Source organism: Lampetra fluviatilis, chromosome 6 (genome assembly GCF_964198595.1).
Source record: "Lampetra fluviatilis chromosome 6, kcLamFluv1.1, whole genome shotgun sequence".
NCBI lineage: Eukaryota > Metazoa > Chordata > Hyperoartia > Petromyzontiformes > Petromyzontidae > Lampetra > Lampetra fluviatilis.
In genome coordinates, this window is record NC_136280.1 from 2,384,852 (window position 1) to 2,406,122 (window position 21,271).

At 51.5% G+C, this 21,271-nt stretch overlaps 1 protein-coding gene across 7 annotated transcripts in view; it reads right to left on the reverse strand.

Annotated features, from left to right (window-relative positions):
- The window catches only part of LOC144933034 (CAP-Gly domain-containing linker protein 2-like), a 51,186-nt gene that overhangs the window by 18,744 nt on the left and 11,171 nt on the right, over window positions 1-21,271 (reverse strand). For 4 of the 7 annotated variants that reach the window (XM_078857490.1, XM_078857486.1, XM_078857484.1 and 1 more), the window contains exons 2-7: window positions 11,640-11,989; window positions 8,144-8,326; window positions 6,636-6,653; window positions 5,585-5,914; window positions 4,010-4,281; window positions 683-807 (exon numbers count right to left, since the gene is read on the reverse strand). In XM_078857490.1, coding sequence (XP_078713616.1) covers window positions 683-807; window positions 4,010-4,281; window positions 5,585-5,914; window positions 6,636-6,653; window positions 8,144-8,326; window positions 11,640-11,745 — 1,034 coding nt within the window. In that variant the 5' untranslated portion in view covers window positions 11,746-11,989. Of the gene's footprint in view, window positions 1-682; window positions 808-4,009; window positions 4,282-5,584; window positions 5,915-6,635; window positions 6,654-8,143; window positions 8,327-11,639; window positions 11,990-14,621; window positions 14,711-21,271 lie in introns of those variants that run through there. The other 3 variants (XM_078857485.1, XM_078857487.1, XM_078857489.1) reach the window with 3 other exon arrangements.

Sequence of the window (21,271 nt, forward strand, 5' to 3'; positions counted from 1 at the left end):
TAAAAAAACGAACATTAGCTCCGAGACAAGATAACGACGCGGCTGCTCGTTTCTGCCGCAACGGATTTAAACCTCGTCCTGGAAAATCAGTGTCACCAAAATTGCCACAAAGATGCGTTATCCCAGCAAAGCGTCGTCCAGGTTGAGTCAATCATATCCAACTCGGGTATGAAAATTGTAATGTTGCTCTCACCTGGTTAACGTCAAGACTACCAAACGGATTCCAATATGATCGCCAAATCTTAATTTAAACTTGTAACCCGCACCACCGCCATCTCCGCCGCAGTGTCCGCTCGCTCTCAAAGAGAGAGAGAGAGAAAGGATGACTCAGAGGCTCGAGGAGGAGGAGGAACCACAAACCAGCGAGAAAGGCCGCAGCAGCAGCAGCAGCCACGGGTTGAACCGGTGCCAAATTCTACCCAATCGGGAAATTAATGCAGATTCTGTTAGACCCAGGCATGCGGCACCACTGCTGCTGCTGCAATCTCTGCACGATCACATTTTCTCCGCAAAGCCCCTTTACCTTTCTCGGTTTCAATGTTATTTTTAAATCAGTCGAGAACATCGCCAGCAGGCGCCTCGTTCTCTCAACCCCTCGATCTCTCTCTCTCTCTCCCCCTCGATCTCTCTCTCTCTCTCTCCGCTCGCCCTCTCTCTCTCTCTGGACCCGCTGGTGCGGTACCTGGTGCCGGCGACAGCGCCGTCGTTCTTCCCGAGCGGCTCGTCGAGCTCCACGCCGCACCACTCGCCCTTGGCAAAGTCCGTTTCTCCGACGAAGCGCACCACGCCCGCCTTGGTGCCGCCCACCTGCATACGCCCCGGGCAGGGAGACGCGGCGGGGTTGACGGAGACGCGGCGGGCGATGCGACGCGCGAAGTGGCGGCGGTCGTTCTTCACTAGGAATCGGAGGAATTCGTCACGGTTGGAATGTTATAAAAATGCTGTTGTCGGCGTGGGTTGTTGAGAAATATCCCTTGTACCTGGCATAACAGAATCCCTCTAGACTGAGAGATTCTATCTGGACTGAGAGAATCTCTATGGATTGAGATTTCCCATTGATTGACCGATTCTGAAGGTCGGTTAAGAGAATCCCTCTACACTGAGAGATTCTCTCTGAATTGAGACATCCCCTCTCCCAGCCTCTCTCTGCTCAGGATCACGAATCGTGCAGATTCCGGCACGAGAAGATTAGATTTTATTTCACGGCGAGGATTACAATTGAAGCGTGTGCGGCTCGCGTTGCTGTGACAACGGCAGCGGGGAAATCCAAGCCGGTGGAACGGCCTACGGCTCCAACCGCCGCCCACCATCAGTGGTGACTTTTGAACCAGCGGTTATCCAGATTAATGAGACCCGTGGTGCCCAAAAACGAAATAATAAAAAAACGCCAGTTTTACAAGCAGAATCCAATTGATTAACGGCAATTAGTTCCCGATAGAATATTAAGTTGGCAATGTTTTTGTTTTGGCCATATACATGTTGTTGTTGTTGTTCAGCCACTGCTCTCGCAGCCCCTGTCTCTCGAATTTGACGCCCAAAGTGACAGCATCGGAGCGACAGCACGGCATAAAAAAGCTTCCGTATCCGATGTTTGTTGTTGAGGAAACATCAGCCACTGGATGTGGCCGGCCTCTGTTAGTGTTCTCCTGCAGCCTCCCATCTCATCTCGCTCCACTCCCCACCACGCACTCTCCTACCTCTCATCTCACTCTACTCCCCTCCACGCACTCTCCTACCTCTCCCCTCTCATCTCACTCTACTGCCCTCCAAGCACTCTCCTACCTCTCCCCTCTCATCTCACTCTACTCCCCTCCACGCACTCTCCTACCTCTCCCCTCTCATCTCACTCTACTCCCCTCCAAGCACTCTCCTACCTCTCCCCTCTCATCTCATTTTACTCCCTTCCACGCACTCTCCTACCTCTCCCCTCTCATCTCACTCTACTCCCCTCCACGCACTCTCCTAATTATCCCCTCTCATCTCACTCTACTCCCCTCCACGCACTCTCCTACTTATCCCCTCTCATCTCACTCTACTGCCCTCCAAGCACTCTCCTACCTCTCCCATCTCATCTCGCTCCACTCCCCTCCACGCACTCTCCTACCTCTCCCCTCTCATCTCACTCTACTGCCCTCTGCTGCTCACAAACCACATGAGCATAAGTAAAAACAAACAGCCAATGGATGAAATTAAACGTCAAAAATGATTGTGCACTTACCTTTATCATATTTAGACGTAAAAAAACCCCCCACCACCACTCAAACTCACCGCAGCCACCGCCGCCGCTAACCAGAGAGACGCGTGAACCCGCGCGCGCCCTGGGCGGTGGCCGAGGCCTCAAAGGCGGCACGGCTCGAAGTGTCCATCTCTCGCGACCGCTCGCTCGCATGTGCGCAGCGGACCGCGCCCCGCGGGCGGTTTTTATAAACGCGGACGGAACTCGCGGGCGGCGAGAACCTTGCAGCGGAGCGGCGTGTAACAATTACGCAGCATAATCGGAGCTGCGCCGGAAGGGGCGGCGGCGGCGGCGTCGTTACGCACATGCAGACGGCGCGCTGCCGGCCACAGCGTCGCATTACCGATGGGAACGAGGCCAAAAGAGACACTCGGCGAGATCACTGCGGGTCCGGCCGTCTCCGGGCGGGGAGTGGACGCCGGCAAATGCATCCGCTGGTTGAGCGCGAGATGGGATTGAATTCCCCAGGGTGCGCGGGATGCAAACGGACGAAAACACGAAGTCCGGGAATTACCTCCGCTTGCAACGTGGCCGCCTCGTGCTTCCCAACGGAGCGGCCGCCTCGTTTTGTTCGTATGTATTTTTTGTAAGTGATTTGTTTACCTTTCCTATCGGGTTCTTATATTGTTTGCTGTTGTTGATGTTGTAAGATTTGGACCCCCGTTTCCCGACTGAATATCTGTGACAAAAACTGCTTGAAAGCTCATCGGATTCTTCCAGCATAAATAAATATTCTGATTCTGATTCAATCGCAGTCAACCGGAGATAGCGCAATTCACTCTTGCGAGCGATGAGCGTGATCCGCCAACCCTTTCGCATGAAGCGCTAAATCAGAGGCGTGCACTGTCACCGACCGACTATTTGGACGGCAATTTATTTAATCGCTCACTCAGAAAAGCCCTCAAGAAACATTTTCAAGAGGAATTTTCACTTGTGCCATTTGGCGAACGCATTTTTGTCTGAGTTTGCATGTCGGAGGGAAGTACAGTACCTGGGGAAACCCCACACATACTAAGGGGATACCGTTCCAAACATAATCTGGCCGGATAGGTCGGCCACCTACTTGCTGTACTGCCATCAGATTGGGAGTGTCACACTATGCTGGCTCATCGGCATGACGTCACATCACGTCGTCACATTGTAGAATATGTGCATGTAACCACCGACCCCATACCTTCTTATCTCCAGGTCTCTCTCTTATCTCAGCTCGGTACAGCTTGCGTCTTGTCTACAGCTCTCCTGTATTTATCTCCTGTTTATTTGCTTTCATCTGGATAATCCGTATCTCTCTTCTCTGCAAACATCTTATCTCGAATTCTTGTTGAGCCGTATCTCTCGGCAGGTCAAGGTTTTAGCAGACCACTCCTCCGAGGGCCCCCCGTGGGCCAGGCGTGGCCCACCGGCCCGCCAGTTGAAGAACCCTCACGTAAGCGATCCGCCATTGTGCGACGCACGCTTTGCCCCTAAAGCTGACCGACAGGGGAGCACCGCGGATCCGGCAGAGACGACATTCTGGGTCTACAGCACGGACAGCCACGACGGTGGACAGACAGCCACAGACAGGGGCAGAGAGGGACACACGTAGAGACAGTGGGAGACAGAAACTGAGAGACGGACGGTGCGCGACAGAGACAGAGAGACAAACGGTGCCCGACAGAGAGATATGTCGGGTCAGGATAGAGACAGGCGGACAGAGACGGACGGAGAGACGGCAACAGACAGAGGCCGACAGAGACAGACTGAGCCCGACGGCGGCACGAGGAGTGCGCTCACCAGCACGCGGTCTCCCATCTTGAGGTCGCGCTCCGCCCTCTTGGCAGAGCCGCTCTCCGACAGGTTCCCCACCGATTGGCTGCCGGTGCGCGCCAGGTTGGAAGGGCCCGACGCCGCAGCCGCGGCGGCGGCGCCGGCGGCGGCGGTGGCGGCGGCGGCTGCGGCGACGTTGGAGGAGGAGGAAAGGAGCCCGGCTTCGCGCGAGGAGAGGGCGGAGCAGGAGGAACGCGGCGTGGTGAGCGGCGTCGTGGAGCTGGAGCGGGCTCCTACGCCTCTCGTAAAAAAACAAAAAACACACAAACGACAAAACCACGCGGTGGCGATCACACTTGGAAACCCACAACGGCCTTCAATGTGATTTTTTCGGCTGCAAGCGGTGGCTCGTAGCTCCGGGTTGAGGAGGCTGGTAAATACGACTCGGGATGTCCGGTCGTGGGTGACGTGTACAGCTTAGTTGAGACATTTAGATGCCGTATAAATCGAAATTGTGCCCCCCAAGAAATTCAATGCCACTTCATGACCAAGGGGTCAACATTCGATTTCAAGAACCTGATTGTTTTTGTCTCGTGATTACCGCCTCAGTTTAACACATAGGCTTTCGTGACCAATATTATCCATAAGAAGTTTTTGGGTGAGATTGCGTGAATATAAATGTGTCATTAAACCCGCCACCATCCGACGCAGCCAATTAGTAAGGTTTGTCACGTAAACAAAACATGCCAATTCGTTACTAGTGTAGGGGTGTTACGGAGGGGCTGTATACATAGGATCACACGGGAAACAAACACAGTGGGCGGGGCTTCGTGAGTGCACGGGGAGGTGCTCTCAACGACGTCCGCACCGGGCAGCCTGGGGGGCTGGCCCCACCCCTCAGCGGGGGGTTTTTGGTTTAAAAGGGGATGAGCCGGAGAGCTGGGGGAACAATGTTAAAGCTAAACCAGTGAAGACCGAAGATCGTCTAGCTAGAGCCCTGGACTCCCCTGGGTCGTCGCCCTTGTCAGGGCCGCGCAGGACCGAGCCAGCGGCGTGGTCCCGAGAACCAGAGCTAGTGCTCTGGGACTCCGGGTACCGTAGCCCGACTTACCAGTGTCGGGCCAGACAGCCTCCCCTAGCCCGTTAGTGGAGGACTAGGAGGTAGGTCAGAGATAGCTAGCAGTGTATTCCCAGCTAGCCGGGTGAGGGGGCCGATACCCCCTCCAGTGTTGTATGTCCGCGGTTGTGACAACTGTTGCGGAATAAATACGTGTGCCTCAACCCCGGCGTCCAACAGTCCTCAACGATATTACACTAGTACAGCACATTGATGTGTTGGAGAGTAAACCCACAACATTTACAATTCCAGTACTGTTGTGGGTTTACTCTCCAACACACCGGTGCACTGAACTAGTAACTAATCGGGACTTTTTTAACGTGAAAAACCTTCATAATTGGCTGTGTTGGGTGGTGGCGGGTTTAACGGCACATTTATATTCACGCGATCTAACACAAAAACCTCCTCTATTATGAATTACCGCCTCGTTTGTACATTGCTTTTTCCCACCCCTCCCCCACTCCCGCCACGTCGCTAGAGCTCACCTCCGCCCATCGACGCCTGCCCGTGCAGCGGGGGGGTCGCTGCAGGAGACGCGCAGCGCCCGTCGACCGCCGACCCCGGCGCCAGCGGGCGGCGCGACAGCTTGGAGGGCCTCGTGAAGATGCCGCGCCCGGCCTCGCACATGAAGTACCGCACGCCGGAAACGGCGCCGTCGTTCTTGCCCGTGGCCTCGTCCAGGACAATGCCGGCCCACTGGCCCGGTGCGAACTGCGTCTCGCCCAGGTACTGGATGTGGCCAGGCTTGCTGCCGTTCACCCAAACGCGCTCGCCGATGATGAAGTCGTCGATAAATTCATCACGCTCCTCCGAGTCTGCCGTGGGGGTCGCGGGGTCGCGGCGACGGGAACGCGGGTCAGAGACGAAATAAGGAAATTACAGTTTCGCGAGAAGGAATTTAATAACAAAAGCGAGGAAACGATTGATGACCAGTTCTAACAATTTTGTAAACGATGTGGAACGCATTGGACAGAAAAGTAGGTGTGCGTTGCGAACGAATACAGAGCAGAGACAATGTTTTTACCTAGACATCACCTCCTGCATGCGCTATTGAGAAAAAAATTGCTTGTTCTTTTTCCCAGTTACACGATGGTCTCGTAACCGTGCTATCACCGTCACGCCACGGGACGATGCACGTTTGCATTTGACATTCTTGTCGAGCAGTGTAACATCCCCCCCCCCTCCGCCGCCACCCCAGTGTTAGACAACGACCCTCTGTGGAAGTTGACGTCATAGAACTACTTCTGAGGTCCCTTCAATCGCCTCTTATCCACGCTAAGAGTGGCACTGCACCTTCTCATTCACAGGCCCCGCTACAGAAGTGCATGCCGCGTGAATCCAAACGGCCACGTTTGTAATCCTAGCAGCTGGAAATATGCCAGTTTAGGTGACAAGCTAACACGATTATCAAATAATTATAATACTCTACAAACATAACAGACAAAACACTTTTCAAACAATGCAATTACTATTGCAAATATTCAATGAGTGAATATTTGCTCACGAAGTAAATGCTTGTGGGACGAGCCACGTTACCTCCGTCGTCAGTGGGTGCTAGGGTCGAGAAAAAGACATTTTGGCTCCGTTACATCACCCGTCACCGCCACACTGGCAGCAGCGCAGCTACGTCCTGACGCCACGTAACGGCCAATAAACCGAAGGGCACTCAAACACCCTTTCATAAGTTCCCTTGGCGACCGCCTCTACAGCGGGAGGCCAGCCGAGTTCAACTGCCAATTGAAATTTTTGGTTTCAATTTGGCTTAATTCTACAAAAGTGCCTAATCGAAGCTCTCCTTTAAATGGCCTCATTAAAAATAATATTAATAACGATTGACAGCCTCCTTGTCAATCCAGGGGTGGATGAAGGCCTCCCCGCACACGGGCAGGGCGCTGCTTGACCATACTTCACCACGCGGGTCAGTGGTGGTCATTGCGCGATGGCTCCGGCAGACGCAGCTGCCGCATGTGCGCCGCTCCGGCCTTGGCGTCACGCTTTTAAATCCCTCATGTGCCCCCCCACCTCCTCGCCAACCAATAGACGCCCCCCAACGAGCCGGCAACCAAACCGCCCTCAACTCCAACCCTCATCCACAGGCCGGCCACCCAGTAAACGTGCAATGTTAGCCGAATGTTGCCCCAACGTTGGCCCAACAGTTCCACGTTTTCCAGGCAGCTCCTCCCTCCTGCGGAAAACGATTCAATCGTGCGTTTGTCAACGCGATCGCCACGGGACCTCGGCCGTCAACGCTGTACACTGCGTTCGCTAAAAAAGGCTCGCATGCCACGCCTAGTTTCATGGGCGGCAGCTCGCAAATTCAGACTTGCTCAATATTATCGATTTGAAAGCGAACAAAAAAAACCCCCACACGATTGCTCACGGTGAAAAGCACACCACCGACAGGCAGAAGAAAAACAACAACAACAATGCGAGCTGGTTGTTTATAAATCTGCCCGCTTGGCGCTATCGTTCGAGCAGCCGAACGACAAGCAATACGGGGATCGATTCAGCCCATCATTCCCCCCGCGACGATTGTCCCAGCTCGGTCACTAATAACTGCACAAAACCCATCACGTAAAATTGGGATTGGCAGATAAATTGGTTGCAATTCCAGCTCTTAAGATTGCTAAAAGTATCAGTTTGACTGTTACGTGATGTACATTCCTCTCAGTAGCAGCAGGAGTGGGAAAGTGCTGCCCCCCTACTGTCGACTGGAGGTGACCTGAAGTGATCTCAGTAGCAGTTCTGCGACATCTACTTCAGTGAATCTTCCCATTACACACAGGGTTCCAAACGGTGTAATTGTCCCATGACTTGAGGCTGACAGCACGGTGTGGATAACATTGAGTGGCATTTCCACTCAATCTTGGGCATCCTGGGAATCAACCAACCAACCAGTCGATCAACAACACCAACAACAAGCGCAATAGCGTGATGGCCGATTCTCCGCCACAAATATCTGTGCCCACTCGCCCACCAATCCAACCGTCCCCCGCTTGTTCCCCCCCCCCCACCCCCCTGCCTCGCCCGCAGTCAGTGCCCACCGGCCTTGCTGAGTTTGGCGCGAGTCGAGTCGGTGTGCGTGGGGCTCGACGTGCCCGGGACGTGCCCCGCCGCCGGCGGTTTGGCAGAGGTGCCGCTCATCGTCGTCGTTGGCGACGCCGGCGTTGCAGCTGCGGCACAGACGGTGGCGGCAGCAGCAGCAGCAGCAGGGGCCGTGGCTGCAGCTGCGCGGGGAGCGAGAGAAACGGACGTTGAACAACATCGAGGGAGAGAGAGATCGACGTCTTGGAGGAAGATGCAATAATAATGGTGGTTCTGGTGGAATACATGGGACCCCCACCGCCCACCAGAGTAACGTGGACTTTCCACGGCTGGCGTAGGGTCATCGAAGGAGATGAGCAGTGGTGCATGCTCATTTGAGGGGTAGAGACACTTGCTTGACTGAATTAGTATTTCTTTAGTTGCAATAGCACTTTCTATGAAAGTGAGAAGACCTTTGTTAAATCGAACAGTCAGGGAGGAAAGTGAACATGCTTCTATATGATTTGAATAGACCACTATGCGAGTGAATGGGCCTACATTAAGGTAACTGGGCACATATTTGAAGGAAATAGTGATTGGTAAAGCAAATCAAATAGAGTGCTTTATTGTCTTTTTGTAGTGTGCCTGGTGATAAATGTTCAATAACGACCACAACCAGCGCAATGCACGCTCAACAGCATCAATAATAATGATAACAAGCAGCGGCAGTCACCGCTACAACCGAATAATCATTTTAATATTTTGGCGAAATCCTTAATACACCGACTGATAAATGCAACCTCCCTAGAATTAATTAAACGGTCAGTAAACATGACCTAGTTTAGCCCCGAGAGGCGGTGGTGCTCTGTTTATTATTCAGAGCTGTCTTCACCGTGGCGTAGGAAACATTTAAATCATACAAATTCGTAAATCACAAATACATAGATCTTTTTTATGCCAAGCATGTCGATGTTTGAGATTTTACATGGTTTTTTTTTGGGGGGGGTCCAAATCCAGACAGATTTTCGCGAAGGGTATCAACAAATATAAAAACGCAAGTAAAATCTAGAACCATCGGGCGGTTTAAGCGGCAGTGCGATGGAAAGCTCGCGACGCGGCGACCGCAGCGAGCGGCTTGGAGAGGCCACGTGTGGGCCCTCCGGAATTCCCCGGGCCGCTGGACATGCTGATCCCATCGGGATTACGAGCCCGAGGATTAATCCTGTCGAGGCAGGATCACAGCGCCGGATTGAGCGGGCCGGCGCAAGCACCGCCGCGCCGGTCCCCCTAATGCCATGGTGTAGATTTGGCCACGGGTCGTGCCATCGCCGCATGGAATTTGCGAAGCCAAATTGGCGAACCCTGGCCTAGATTCCTGGCGGAACCAATTTAAAAGACGACCCGGTTTTCTGCCACTTTTATCTTTTTTGAGATGAAAGAAGCAGAGCCTCGAGGGCTTTGTTAGAGATAGATTTTGAAAGAAAGTTTTTGTCGTCTTCATCCCAAATATTATTGGAATTGTGCCATCGTCGTCGTGTCCTTAGACAAAGAATCAATTCAGAAATTGCGCAGAGCAGTGCTCCTTTGTGCTAGAGGAATGCTCCACAGAATCGGATATCACAGAACTACTGCTGAGATCCCTTTCAGTGAAGTGACCTCGTATCGACACCGGCGTGGCAGCACTTTCCTACATGAAAGACGGCAGAGTACTGTCGTTGTATGACACTCAAACTGATATTTTCAATTCTTCGAGATCAAATGTAGCCAAACTAAGTGTAAAACAAAATTTTAGAAGACATGTGTGTGCAGTCCCTGGCGATTGATATGGCAACCGATTGCTGTATTTAAATCTGAATATTTATTTAGACTTGAGGAATCCGAAGAGCGATAAAGCTTCTTCACACAGATGTCCAGTAGGGCTGGGTAAGAACGTTACACCAACAAACAATACAAAAACACGGAGTGCAAAGTACAAGAAAGGTAAACAAATCACCCAAACACATACAAATACAACAACTAAACCATCCCCATCCTACCAGACAAAGCCCACGGAGGTATTAACTTATTATTCAAAAGCGACCTGACCACCACAAATGATAGCTCAACAAAGTGGCCCATCATTTGGACTTTTACAGCAGCAAAACAATCGAAATAATCAGACAGCCCAGTTGTGTTCTACACATTAATAGAGAGTACAGAAGTTGTTGTTGTTGGCTCACATGGCCAGAGGGGTTGAACTCTCTGACCCCATCACCACCCTGCCTCACCACCCCGGCTCACCCCACCAACCCCGGTCTGCGCGCGGTGACTTCAATTCCGCCTCGAGGGGCTGAATGAGTCAGTGCGGCACTCTGTCCCCCTGGCCATAAACGGGCGCTGTCTGATGGCTTTGCGATTGATTCCAATCGAATGATGTGGCCGCTCCGGAATAATCATGAATGTGGGGGCCCCGTTTTTCACCCCACAATTCCCTAGCCACCGCTACAGTCGAGATTGATTTAGAAGTGCCCCTTTTTGTATTTGGAGCGTTGTCCTTCCCCCCCGCACCTCCGATTAGCACGGTTGGCTGGCTATGTTACGGTGCGAAAGAAGTTCAACATACATAGAGTGATGAACAATGTACAGCCCTTTTGTAAATCTACTGCTGGATGAAGGCCTCCCCACGCCGTGCGGATTGTGGGGGGGGGGGGGGGGGGAGGTGGGGGTTATTTGAGCGTACTTCACCGTGCTGGCCAGTGCACATTGGAGAAGGAGGCGGGGGAGCATAGAAGTGCAGCACAGCGAGTGATGTTGCTGCACTGGCCCCCGCTGTTCACGGTGTGGCATAGCCCTGGTGTCACCTACAACAACCTGGCTTGGGCGGTGGTTGCCCATCCAAGAGCTATCCAGACTCGATCCTGCTTAGCTTCTGAGATCCGACAGGATCGAGCGGATTTGCTAATTATTTGGTCACGGGCGCTGAATGTTGGTGGAGTTTACAAAATCCCGGACCCGGGCCGTCGAGGCAGCTGTCGTGTGCATGATCCACCAACTCTTGCTCCCAAAGCGATGGATTGCAAGCGAGCATCAGCACACCCAGAAACTGAAATGAAGTGGAGGAAATGGAGAGTGACCTCAAGAGCGTTTGTTGTGTGCCTTGTTTATACCGAATTCTTCTTTAACCATAGAAATGGTTTACAATCACTTCCCGAGTAATGATCTCAAATTCCCCTTTGTTCTGGCACCTCGAGGCATACTGCATGGGAGGCATGGTATAATTAATTCTTAATGATGATGAAACAACCTTGCTAGAGAGTATGCAAGCGTCCACAAAGATGGGTCACACAATACCACGTACTGCACTGCCATCTCCTGGCCACCGTAAAAGCCCGGCGGATCTTTGAGAGATCCACAAACATCTCATGAATCCACCGACTCCTGCCTCTAAGCAACTGAACGCAAGGCGTGCGGTCGATCTCGATCAATAACGATTGACAGCAACCGACTTACAGATCAACCTCCCCGAGCCGCACTCACCCGCGGAGGACGAGGAGGAAGAGGAGGGAGAGCGGCCGAAGGAGAAGCCGGAGCGGCCGACCTTGTTGGGCGCCTTGAGGCCACTGGGCTTCAGCATGTTCATCATGGTCGCCGCGACCGCGAGCCGCCGGCAGCGGGAGGGGGGGGGCGATCGAGATTAGGAGCCGCCGCGAGGGCAGGGCAGCGACGGCAGCCGGTGGCAGGAAGGCAGCTCGGGGAGACGCCGGGCACAAGTGCTTGCGGATCGTGAAGTTGGAGGAGGAAGTGGGGGCGGAGGAGGAAGCTGGTGCCACCACTTAGAGGCCGTGGGGGTAGACTTCTGTGGCTTCCACGCAGTGTTGGGCATCACCCTGCGGAGGAGAAATGGGGCGAGCGGGCAGGCAGACAAGGGGGCGGCTGCTGAGAGCGAGAGATGGAGCTGCTCGAGCTCGCACGAGTTTCTAAAGACCGGTTATTTTTTTTCTTTCACGGCAATTATCCAACCGCCAAATGACTGTTATGACATCACTCTTGGCAGCGCTGAAAAGGAATCCGCTATTTCACAACAGAGGAGATCTCGCTGTTACAATCCATGAAAACAGAGCGCAGCGGCGCTGGCCCGGAGCAGCACCAATAATAAGTGGATTTTTTTGTTTAAACTGAAAACTAAGCAACATTTTTTTTGAATGCCGGCGTTCTCCCTCCCTCCCTCACCACAGCAACGCATGTTCTCATGTGAATTCCAACAGCCGTGACAACCCAGAATCCACAACAAACAAGCGTCCCCACTGCAACCTTCGACAGAAACATCCTACCTAGGATAAGCACAGGGCAACACAACGCCGCAAACACAACGCTGCTCTTGCTGCCTCACTCCCCGTCGCCTATTGCCCACCACCCCCAAGTTCTGATAACATTGCTCAATCACAAGGAGCGTATTTGACTCCTTATCCGTAACACCTCCAAAGTGCTGTTTGGTGCTGGTCACTTGGCGTGCCAAGCGCTTGGGCCTGTGCTGAGCAACCGTGATTTCGCGAGAAAAAAAAAGCCATCACTACAACAGCAAACCCCAAACAATGTCGTCTTTAACGCACACAACTCTCGCCAACTACAACAACCATCAATTACGACCCCAATCGCCACCGCTGCAACCTTTACCCCGCAACTCGTACCAACACCGTCAACAACAATAACGGGCACATCCACAGCCAGCATCTCCACACGCGACAACTCTGCATCTCCCCCCGTATGACCCCCAAGACACGAGAAGCATTTGGAACAGATGGCTTTGCCAATAACAAAGGAAACGCAAAATATGTTCGGAGTCAGCGTGCTGCCACCCACCCTCCCCCCAAATGTACCCCCTCAGGGAGCCTTGTCCCATCTGAGCATCATGCGGAGCCTGTAGTGTGACCTTGCTTAAAGGGGGGGCATACAAAAACTCCGGGGGGGGGGGGGGGCAGCGCATCTACAACACGGTCAATGTTAAACGAACTTTAAACGGATGTCAAGCGCTCAGCGAAATGAGTGGCGATCCGGATCCGATTTTGTCTGGCGTGCATTCTGCTCTGGATAGGATCCCAACCCCAACGTCTACAGAATATGAGCAACGGCTGTGGCGCTTAATTTTTCCTGGAGTGAAATATTTACAATAGTTTAGATGTATAGGGCATCCTTAAACGATGATATTATTTAGATTATTTTGCTGCTATAAATGTCCAAATGATGGGCCACTTTGTTGAGCTATCATTTGTGGCCAGGTAGGTTCTGAAAACTGAATTAATACCTCAGTGGGCTTTGCCTGGCAGGATGGGGATGGTTTAGTTGTTGTGTTTGTTTGTGTTTGGACGATTTGTGTTACCTTCATTGTACTTTTCACTCCTACCGTGTTTTCGTACTTTGTTGTCGTAGCGTTCTTACCCGCACCTACTGGACATGTGTGAAAAAGAGCTTTATCGCTCATCGGATTCCTCCACTATAAATACATACATGTATTCTGATTATGAAAGCCTAAAGAGAGAAGACAGAAAGAGGGGAGTCGTTTTTAAATACTGTACCAACATTCTTTTAAGACCGAAACGGGAGGAGGATTTCTCCACAACTCTGGCTGTCGCCTGATGATGCTGATTGGTGTAATTACGAGCGAAATGTCACGGTGCTCAAATTGTACATGTTGTAGGTTTACTCTCCAACACACCGGTGTGCTGTACTAGTAACGAATTGGCATGTTTTGTTTACGTGACAAACCTTACGAATTGGCTGTGTCGGGTGGTGGCGGGTTTAACGACACATTTATATTGATGCGATCTAAGCTAAAAACACCTTTTATGGATAACATTTTTTGACTTAAATACTTCGTAAGAATTTAGAAGGGGGGTGGAGGAGGAGGGGCTAGGTTTTGGAGGTGTTACGAGGTGTTTTGTGAAGTTTCCGTTACGGGTTTTTATCGCTATTTACACATTTGATTGGCGTTGGCATGGGCCAGGCTGATAAGCCCCATCGTGTTGAAGTGAAGCCTCCACATTTGGAGGTTTCCAGAGGAGGACTTCGCAGCAGCAGCGAGCATTGGTGTCAATCCTGTGCTAGTGATGAGTCCTAATAATAACAAAGCCGCTCTTCAGTTGTCTACATCTGCATCGCCGCTGCTGCTGCTGTCTGTCGGTCAAAATTTGCTCAAATTTATTTTGATTGTGACATAAGACGTAACATACAAAGGTTTTGCTAATATATCTTAAACGCGTGATATAATTATTCGCTTTTACCCTTTGTGCACGAGCACTTTGACACACTTTCTGAAATGTTCCTTTTTTATATTTATATACTGTATACTGTATAAACGAACACTGATGGATGGATTGACGGTTTACCAGCCGGCACTATTTTTCCATGGCTGTGTTTCTAGTCATGTACAGATTTGATTGTTGGGTATGTAGGGTGGTGTCAAGAGGGGGGTGTAAAGAAGGGGGTGCAAGACAAGGGGGGTGGTGGTAGTAGTAGCAGTACGTTGGGCCCTGGTGACGGAATCCACGAGGTTCCGCTGTTTGCTCTCGATGGCGATAACAGCAACGCCCGGCGGAATGTGGCGAGAATACCGGGCACCTGTGAACTGGACAGACACATGTGACAAAGAGCTTCGGAGCTCATCGGATTTCTCCAGGATTAAGAAAAAAAACATTCCGATAAAAGTTTCTGGTGGGTTTGGGGCCGTGAGAATCGTGATTTGTTTGAACGGATTCGGGCGGCCGCTACACGGCAGCGCGGAACTTTTCATCCCCCAGCAGAACTTGAGTTTGGAACTCCCTTGCCCTCTCCCCGCCTCGGTCGTTCAAACTTTGCGTAATAGTAGAACGTAATTACAAGGGTGGTTTCAAGTCATTCCCAGACACTTTTCTCACGGACAAAAGAGGTTTAATTCCAGGATTACGGCGGCTCCCTTTTTTCCCCTCGGCACAGTCTCCCGCCCACAGCACCGGCAATTCTCAAAGCCACCACACTCACAACACACAACCACCACACTCACAACACACAGCCTCCACACTCACAACACACAGCCACCACACTCACAACACACAGCCATCACGCTCACAACACACAGCCACCACGCTCACAACACACAGCCACCACGCTCACAACACACAGCCACCACGCTCACAACACACAGCCACCACGCTCACAACAAGGCAATTCTCAAACCCATGCACGACTTGTGTCTGAATGCCCAACGCAGCACAGATGCGTCTCTGCATTAACCATGTCAGGACAAGCCTCTTAGAATTTTCAGCCATTTGTCAATCCACTGCTGGTGGTGGTTGTATATCGCCACACTGGTAAGTGCGAGATGGTTAAAAGGCGGCTCCGGGAACGGCTCAGATATCACTCAACATTGATGTGAGCCATGGTTGGGAATCGAACATAGGTCACTGGGCTTAGAGTGCAATTGTAAACGATTGCACCACCCTCCCCCGTGCCCCAACTTCATATAGAACGTAAATGATAATTTAAAGACAGCAACGTTGTGTACTAAATGCATGCAGTTTTACTGGTAGGAACCCATTGGTTCCACCAGCCCACAAGGGATTATTGTGTCCGTCCGTCCGTCGTGCAGGGAGGGGCTGGGTGGGGAGGGAGGGGCTGGGTGGGGAGGGGAGGGTGAGGAGGGGCTGGGTGGGGAGGGTGGGGCTGGGTGGGGGGTGGGTGGGGCTGGGTGGGGGGTGGGAGTTGTGGGGCTGGGTGGGGTGGGGCTGGTCACCCCGTGGTGCCCTTATAAAACTCAACGTTTAACCTACTCACGCCGGCTCGTGCCCGCCCTCACAGTCGGGCATATTTGCGGAATACACCATGCCGCCATTGACCCTGGCCATTGACCGAGCAACCCAACGTTCCTACCAGCTCCCTCCGCAGGAATGTGTTAGCTAAAAAGACGAGTCTATGTCTCACGAATTAACACTAAATTAGATTCAGTTCCTAGTACACCGGCTTGTCCGGCGCCTTTCTGAACCAACGTTTTCCAGACGCATCTGTTCAAGGGGACGTCAAATCATGGGTCAGTTCAACTTTTTGAATTTCATCGGCAGAGTCAGGCCGATAAAACCATGCAAGGGGCTGCCAGATGTTAAAGGCAAAGAGCGTTCCCCTTCCACCATCACCTTGGGGATCGTTTACTGCAAAGCACCTGGTGACCTTAAATTAGCCTTCCTGCAGCTCTGTCGGGCGCTTTGTATTGTGAGCATCAAGCCCTCCCGCATTGCCACCGTGATAACTATAATAATAAAAGAAGGATACATTAATCAGCCTTCAGGCCGGGAGATTTCCAAGGTCAATATTTTTTTACGATGTAAGCTGTTTCCTGCACGCAGTACTCATCAGTGAGTCACAGCCGGTTGGCGATCGTAGCTCGGATATTTGCGTCATACCGACAATGTCTGTTTCGTAAAAATGTAAAAGAACAAACTATATTAACCCAACGGCATTCTGGGAGTACATTTCAGCAGCTTTGACTCGATAAAAGCAACTCTTGGAAGGGATTTAACGTAAAGCGTCTCATCGGCAGAGTGGGGCTTGCTTGAATGAATGTTGGTGAACTGCCAGATGCTTTTATTGGCAAGCACCTCTGTTTAAAATATGGGTCATTTTTCGATGCGCAATGATATACAGCGTTACTAAATAGTGATTCGCGTTGTTGTGGCGAATATAAGGAACAGAACGGAAATGCAGATAATGTGTTTCCTTCATACATCTGTCTCTCCACGTAAAAAAACCCCTAAAATATTCTCTACGTAACCCACCAACTCCCATAGCCTTCTGGGAGTGAATCATTTCAGTGGTTTGCTGGTACGTATATAGTGGGGCGGATGTCGTGTTCCCGATAACGGAATATTTTTTTTGGGGGCGGGGGACCTCTAAAAGATGGAAAAAGATTGAAGATAAAATGGAGAAAAAAATAAAATTGGAAATCGCATTCCCAAAGCTGAGCAAGTAAACAGCGCGCAAAGCAAATGCTGCCTTTGTTGGCAGCTGCATCTACACGCTGCACACAGACATCACGGGCCACGCAGTCCCGGTTTAGTGCCGTTACTGCACAGCAACTACTAAAAGATGCTCCGTTATAGCCTTTCACAGACTGTTGGGGCGAGGGCTGATCGGGAGTGGCAACCGATGAAGGCTGTCAGAGCACACCACGGGGGGTGGTGTGGCCAGCACCACTTTTGTCTCCCCGGTGTTGAGGTTTACACACCGCACAGGGTACTCATTTGAGAGCTGAGTCAACCTAGGGGAGGCCCAGGACGGGTTTCAGACATTCGTCACCAATGTTGGCTGAGAGCGGGAATCGAACTCGGGTGGCCGGAGGTTCGTAGTGCAGTGTGCTAACCGCTGTGCCACCGCTCCCCACTTCAACAGGACATGGCACTGTACCCTATACTTGTAGCATGGGAATGCGTGTTCCAGAATTTGCTGGTGATTTTTTTTATTAACCTATCTTTTAATATCGCTTAAATTTGTTTTTTTTATATATATAGAACGAGCAACACAAATAATATTTTCTTTTAAAATAAGGTTACAAGCTCTACATTTATTTTTCTATTTTTATGCTTACGGACATATCCCGGGAGGGCTGTGTTAAGAAACCCCATACACTGTAGATATTGTATACCGTGGGCCCCCCCCTCTACCCTTTAATAACCCCGGGCATTTGAAGGGAACACTGCGTTCAACTGTCCCGTCTCTTGTGCCGCGTGAGCCGTGCGAGTGGCTTCCTCTCTCCTCGCTCTGTCCTCCACCAGACCCAGGCGCGCTTCTGCCTAATCTGCATCCGCCGACATCCGCGGCCATCTGGCCCATTCATCTCGGTTTAATAACCTCGCCATCTCTCGACCTTTTTTTCCAGAGAAGTGGTTTGTGTGTGTGTGTCTGGCGAAATCGTGATTTTCGTCAGGCTTCGTACGGCACAAGACACAGAGGATAGTGTAAATGACGAAATGCGCAGTGGTCACCTACTAGGGGTGTAAATTGCCCCGTGGATCGTGATGATGATACAGCAGCAGAAGGTTCAACGACCTCACGTGAACAAGGACAACAACAACAAACCGCACCATCCACGCCCCGCTCGGCCGAGCCCTTCACAAGCCACAAGCGCGGCCACGACGAGAAGGGAGCTCTGCTTAAGAGCCCTCTCTGGTCGTGGCATTGATTGCCAGCAAGCAGCAGCAGCAGCCGCCGCCACCTCATGAACGACGTAATCAAAAGCCTCCGTGTGTGCAGAGCTCTTGTAACACCAGAAGGGTCGGTTGTATGGCCCTAAAGGTCACATTTGTCAAATAAAAGTGCCGAGTTGTCCGCCTTATTTAGTTATTTAGCTCTTATCTGTGACACACAAGCACGGTCCACATTTTTTGTTGATGTTGCGTGGACAGTTTCAAGTAGATTTTGCTGAACGAAGGCAAGAAATCGGGAGGAGACCAGGATAGACGTCTCATTTGCAAGATTGACCTCGGGGGTCACCAAAATATGACATGCAGTGGCAGAGCATGGTTGTCATGGGCCCTGCAGCAAGGCATGAAATGTGGGGGGGCCTCCACCCTGTCCAATTCTACCCCCCCCCCCTCTCTCTTCGTATCCCGGTGCCTGGACCCTTCCGGGCCCCGTGGGCCCCAGCGCAATTGCACCGCCTGCACCAAAACTCGAAATCTGTACGCGGCGTCTGGAGCCGCGCTCTCGCACCGAGTTTGTGTGTGTTTTTTATTTTTATTTTGAACCGCACTGTACCGTGCTTCCCACGTGCGCGTTAATTACAGCGGTGGTGTAAACCGATCCATCGTGCGCGGGACACGCGATTGAGGGGTATAGAGTATCGAGGCATTTCAGGGCGGCACCGGCGAAGAGAGCTGACAGTCACCGGCATCGCGCGCCGTCAGACAAGCCGCTGTGGCCGTCTGGAACGCCCTTGCGTCATTGGGAAGCCACTGGAGCTATGCACTTTTCAATAATCTAGATGGAAAACTCATTTCTTTAGAACTGATTTTTGTGTTTAGTTTGTTGTCCTTCTCCCCCCCCACCCCCGGACCTGTGATTAGCGTGGTTAGCCATGCACGGTGCTAAAGAAGTTCAACATACTGTACATACATGTGGTCAACCCAGTCGAGCAGTGGTGGTGGGAGAGCATGTGCCACCTTCAATCAAGTCGGCTGCAAGCTCAAATCCTAGCTGAAGGTTGCCTTGGCCCATCATCATTAAATTCAGAATCAGGGGGTTGTTAAACTGAGTACCACGTCACGAGATAACAGCGCAGAGATAACGACAGCCGTTGGGATAACCGCGCGAGATAACGACAGTCGAGTTCGCCAACCGATGAAACTCGGAGCAGTTTCAGCGAAACGTCGTCGCTCGGCGCACGCCGATGTTCAATTCAGCCGTGAAGATTATCAGTAATACACCGGTGAGGAGGATGTGATTGATACATCGGCACGTATCAATAACATCTGCATAAAGGTGACGACCTAGTCGGGTGGTGGAGGGGTTAATGACAAGCATTTTGGCGTCAAACCACCAGGACGTGGGTCTAACACGAAAAAATATAAAGGTTCCTTTGGACAAATTCACGCATGACTTAAGGAATTTTCACCACCGGCTTGTTTATAACCCACTGGGTCGTAAACAGATGTGGGCGCATGGAAGTGCAGCACAAGACCAATGGATTTTTCCACACTTCCCTCCGCTGCCCACAACGTAGGCCACCACAGCAGCAGCCTCTAGGGCCTGTTATGCACGGTGATCGACCTTCCAAGTGCAGGTGTAAAGAGCTGCCTAAGCGGCAAGAGCCTGCTCTTGTTCGAACAAGAAATCGCTTTGGCCGCAAGTGAACCATTTGCTCCCACACTACTGTAATACAGCGTGCATGTCATCGATATGAAAAAAATTACAGCGATTCATTTGTCTCGCCCGCTCGCTCAAAAATCAACGGTCGCCTTCCCGCGCCGCCAACACTCCTGTGCCGCGTTCTGCGGTGTCAGTCCGGACGGAGTCAGGGCCAAAGTATAAATGGGCCATTTTCAGGGCAGAGTAAACACAGACGATGACACCGAGGTGTCAAGTTCAGCGAGGCCATGCCAAAGCCCTCCTCTCGTATGCGGCGTAAGTGGCCGTGAAGCACATATGCAATTGCGTGCTGGAAACGGTCCAGCACAGCCACCGCCGTTTGGATGGAATAAGCGCATGGATACATTTTCACCCCCAAGTCCTTGTAAACCTTGTTCTATTCAATAACTGTATTATCTATTATACCTTCAATACAGTCGTGCTGTTTGTGGCTCACCACTTTGTGTTTTGGGGCTCAGGAAGCGTGGGGATAACTCTCATCCCGCAGTGGATTGTGACATAAATACGAATGCGTGTACACGTACGTTTGCACGCGCGTACATGCATTGCACACAACAAAATATGCAGCGTGTGCACAGTGCCCTAGCGACTGCCCTGTGACTCAGCAGTAGAGCGGGCGGCTCGTGATCGGAAGGTTGCGAGCTCACATCCTGGTTGTGGGTGGTTGGCTCAACCAATGAATCTCTCCAGAGCTGGATAAAATAAGGTTGTCCTGTGGATAGACTCATCCCGTCATAGGAATGTGGAATCTCCACCACCGCCTCTGCAGGGCTGCAAATATGATATTAGCGCCACTGTCTCAGTGTTCATTTGAGCAGGAAATCACTTTTGACTTTCCCTGGCGTGCGTAATGTATTTACGTCGAACTTCTTTCGCACCGTACGTAATCCAACCGTGCTAATCGGAGGTGCGGGGGATGGACAACAAACTCAACACAAAAAAGCAGTTCAGAAGAAATGAGTTTTCAATCTAGATGATGATTTTAAAGCGCGTAGCTCCACTGGCTTCCTAATGTCGGAAGGAAGAACATGGAAGAAGGGTTCTGCAGAAAACTGGGTGCTGCGAATTAAGAATTCACGTCACACACACACACAGACATTCCCACCCCTATAGCAACTCGCAGCCTTCCCAGAATTCACTATTCAGGGAATAAAAAAACCCCATTTTCACCCTCAAGGGCGTGACAAACGCATGCAATCTACACCTTCCCACACGTACAAAAAAAATCCAACAAATATACACGCAGAGGCCAGAAACCCCGCAACAGCATGACTCACACA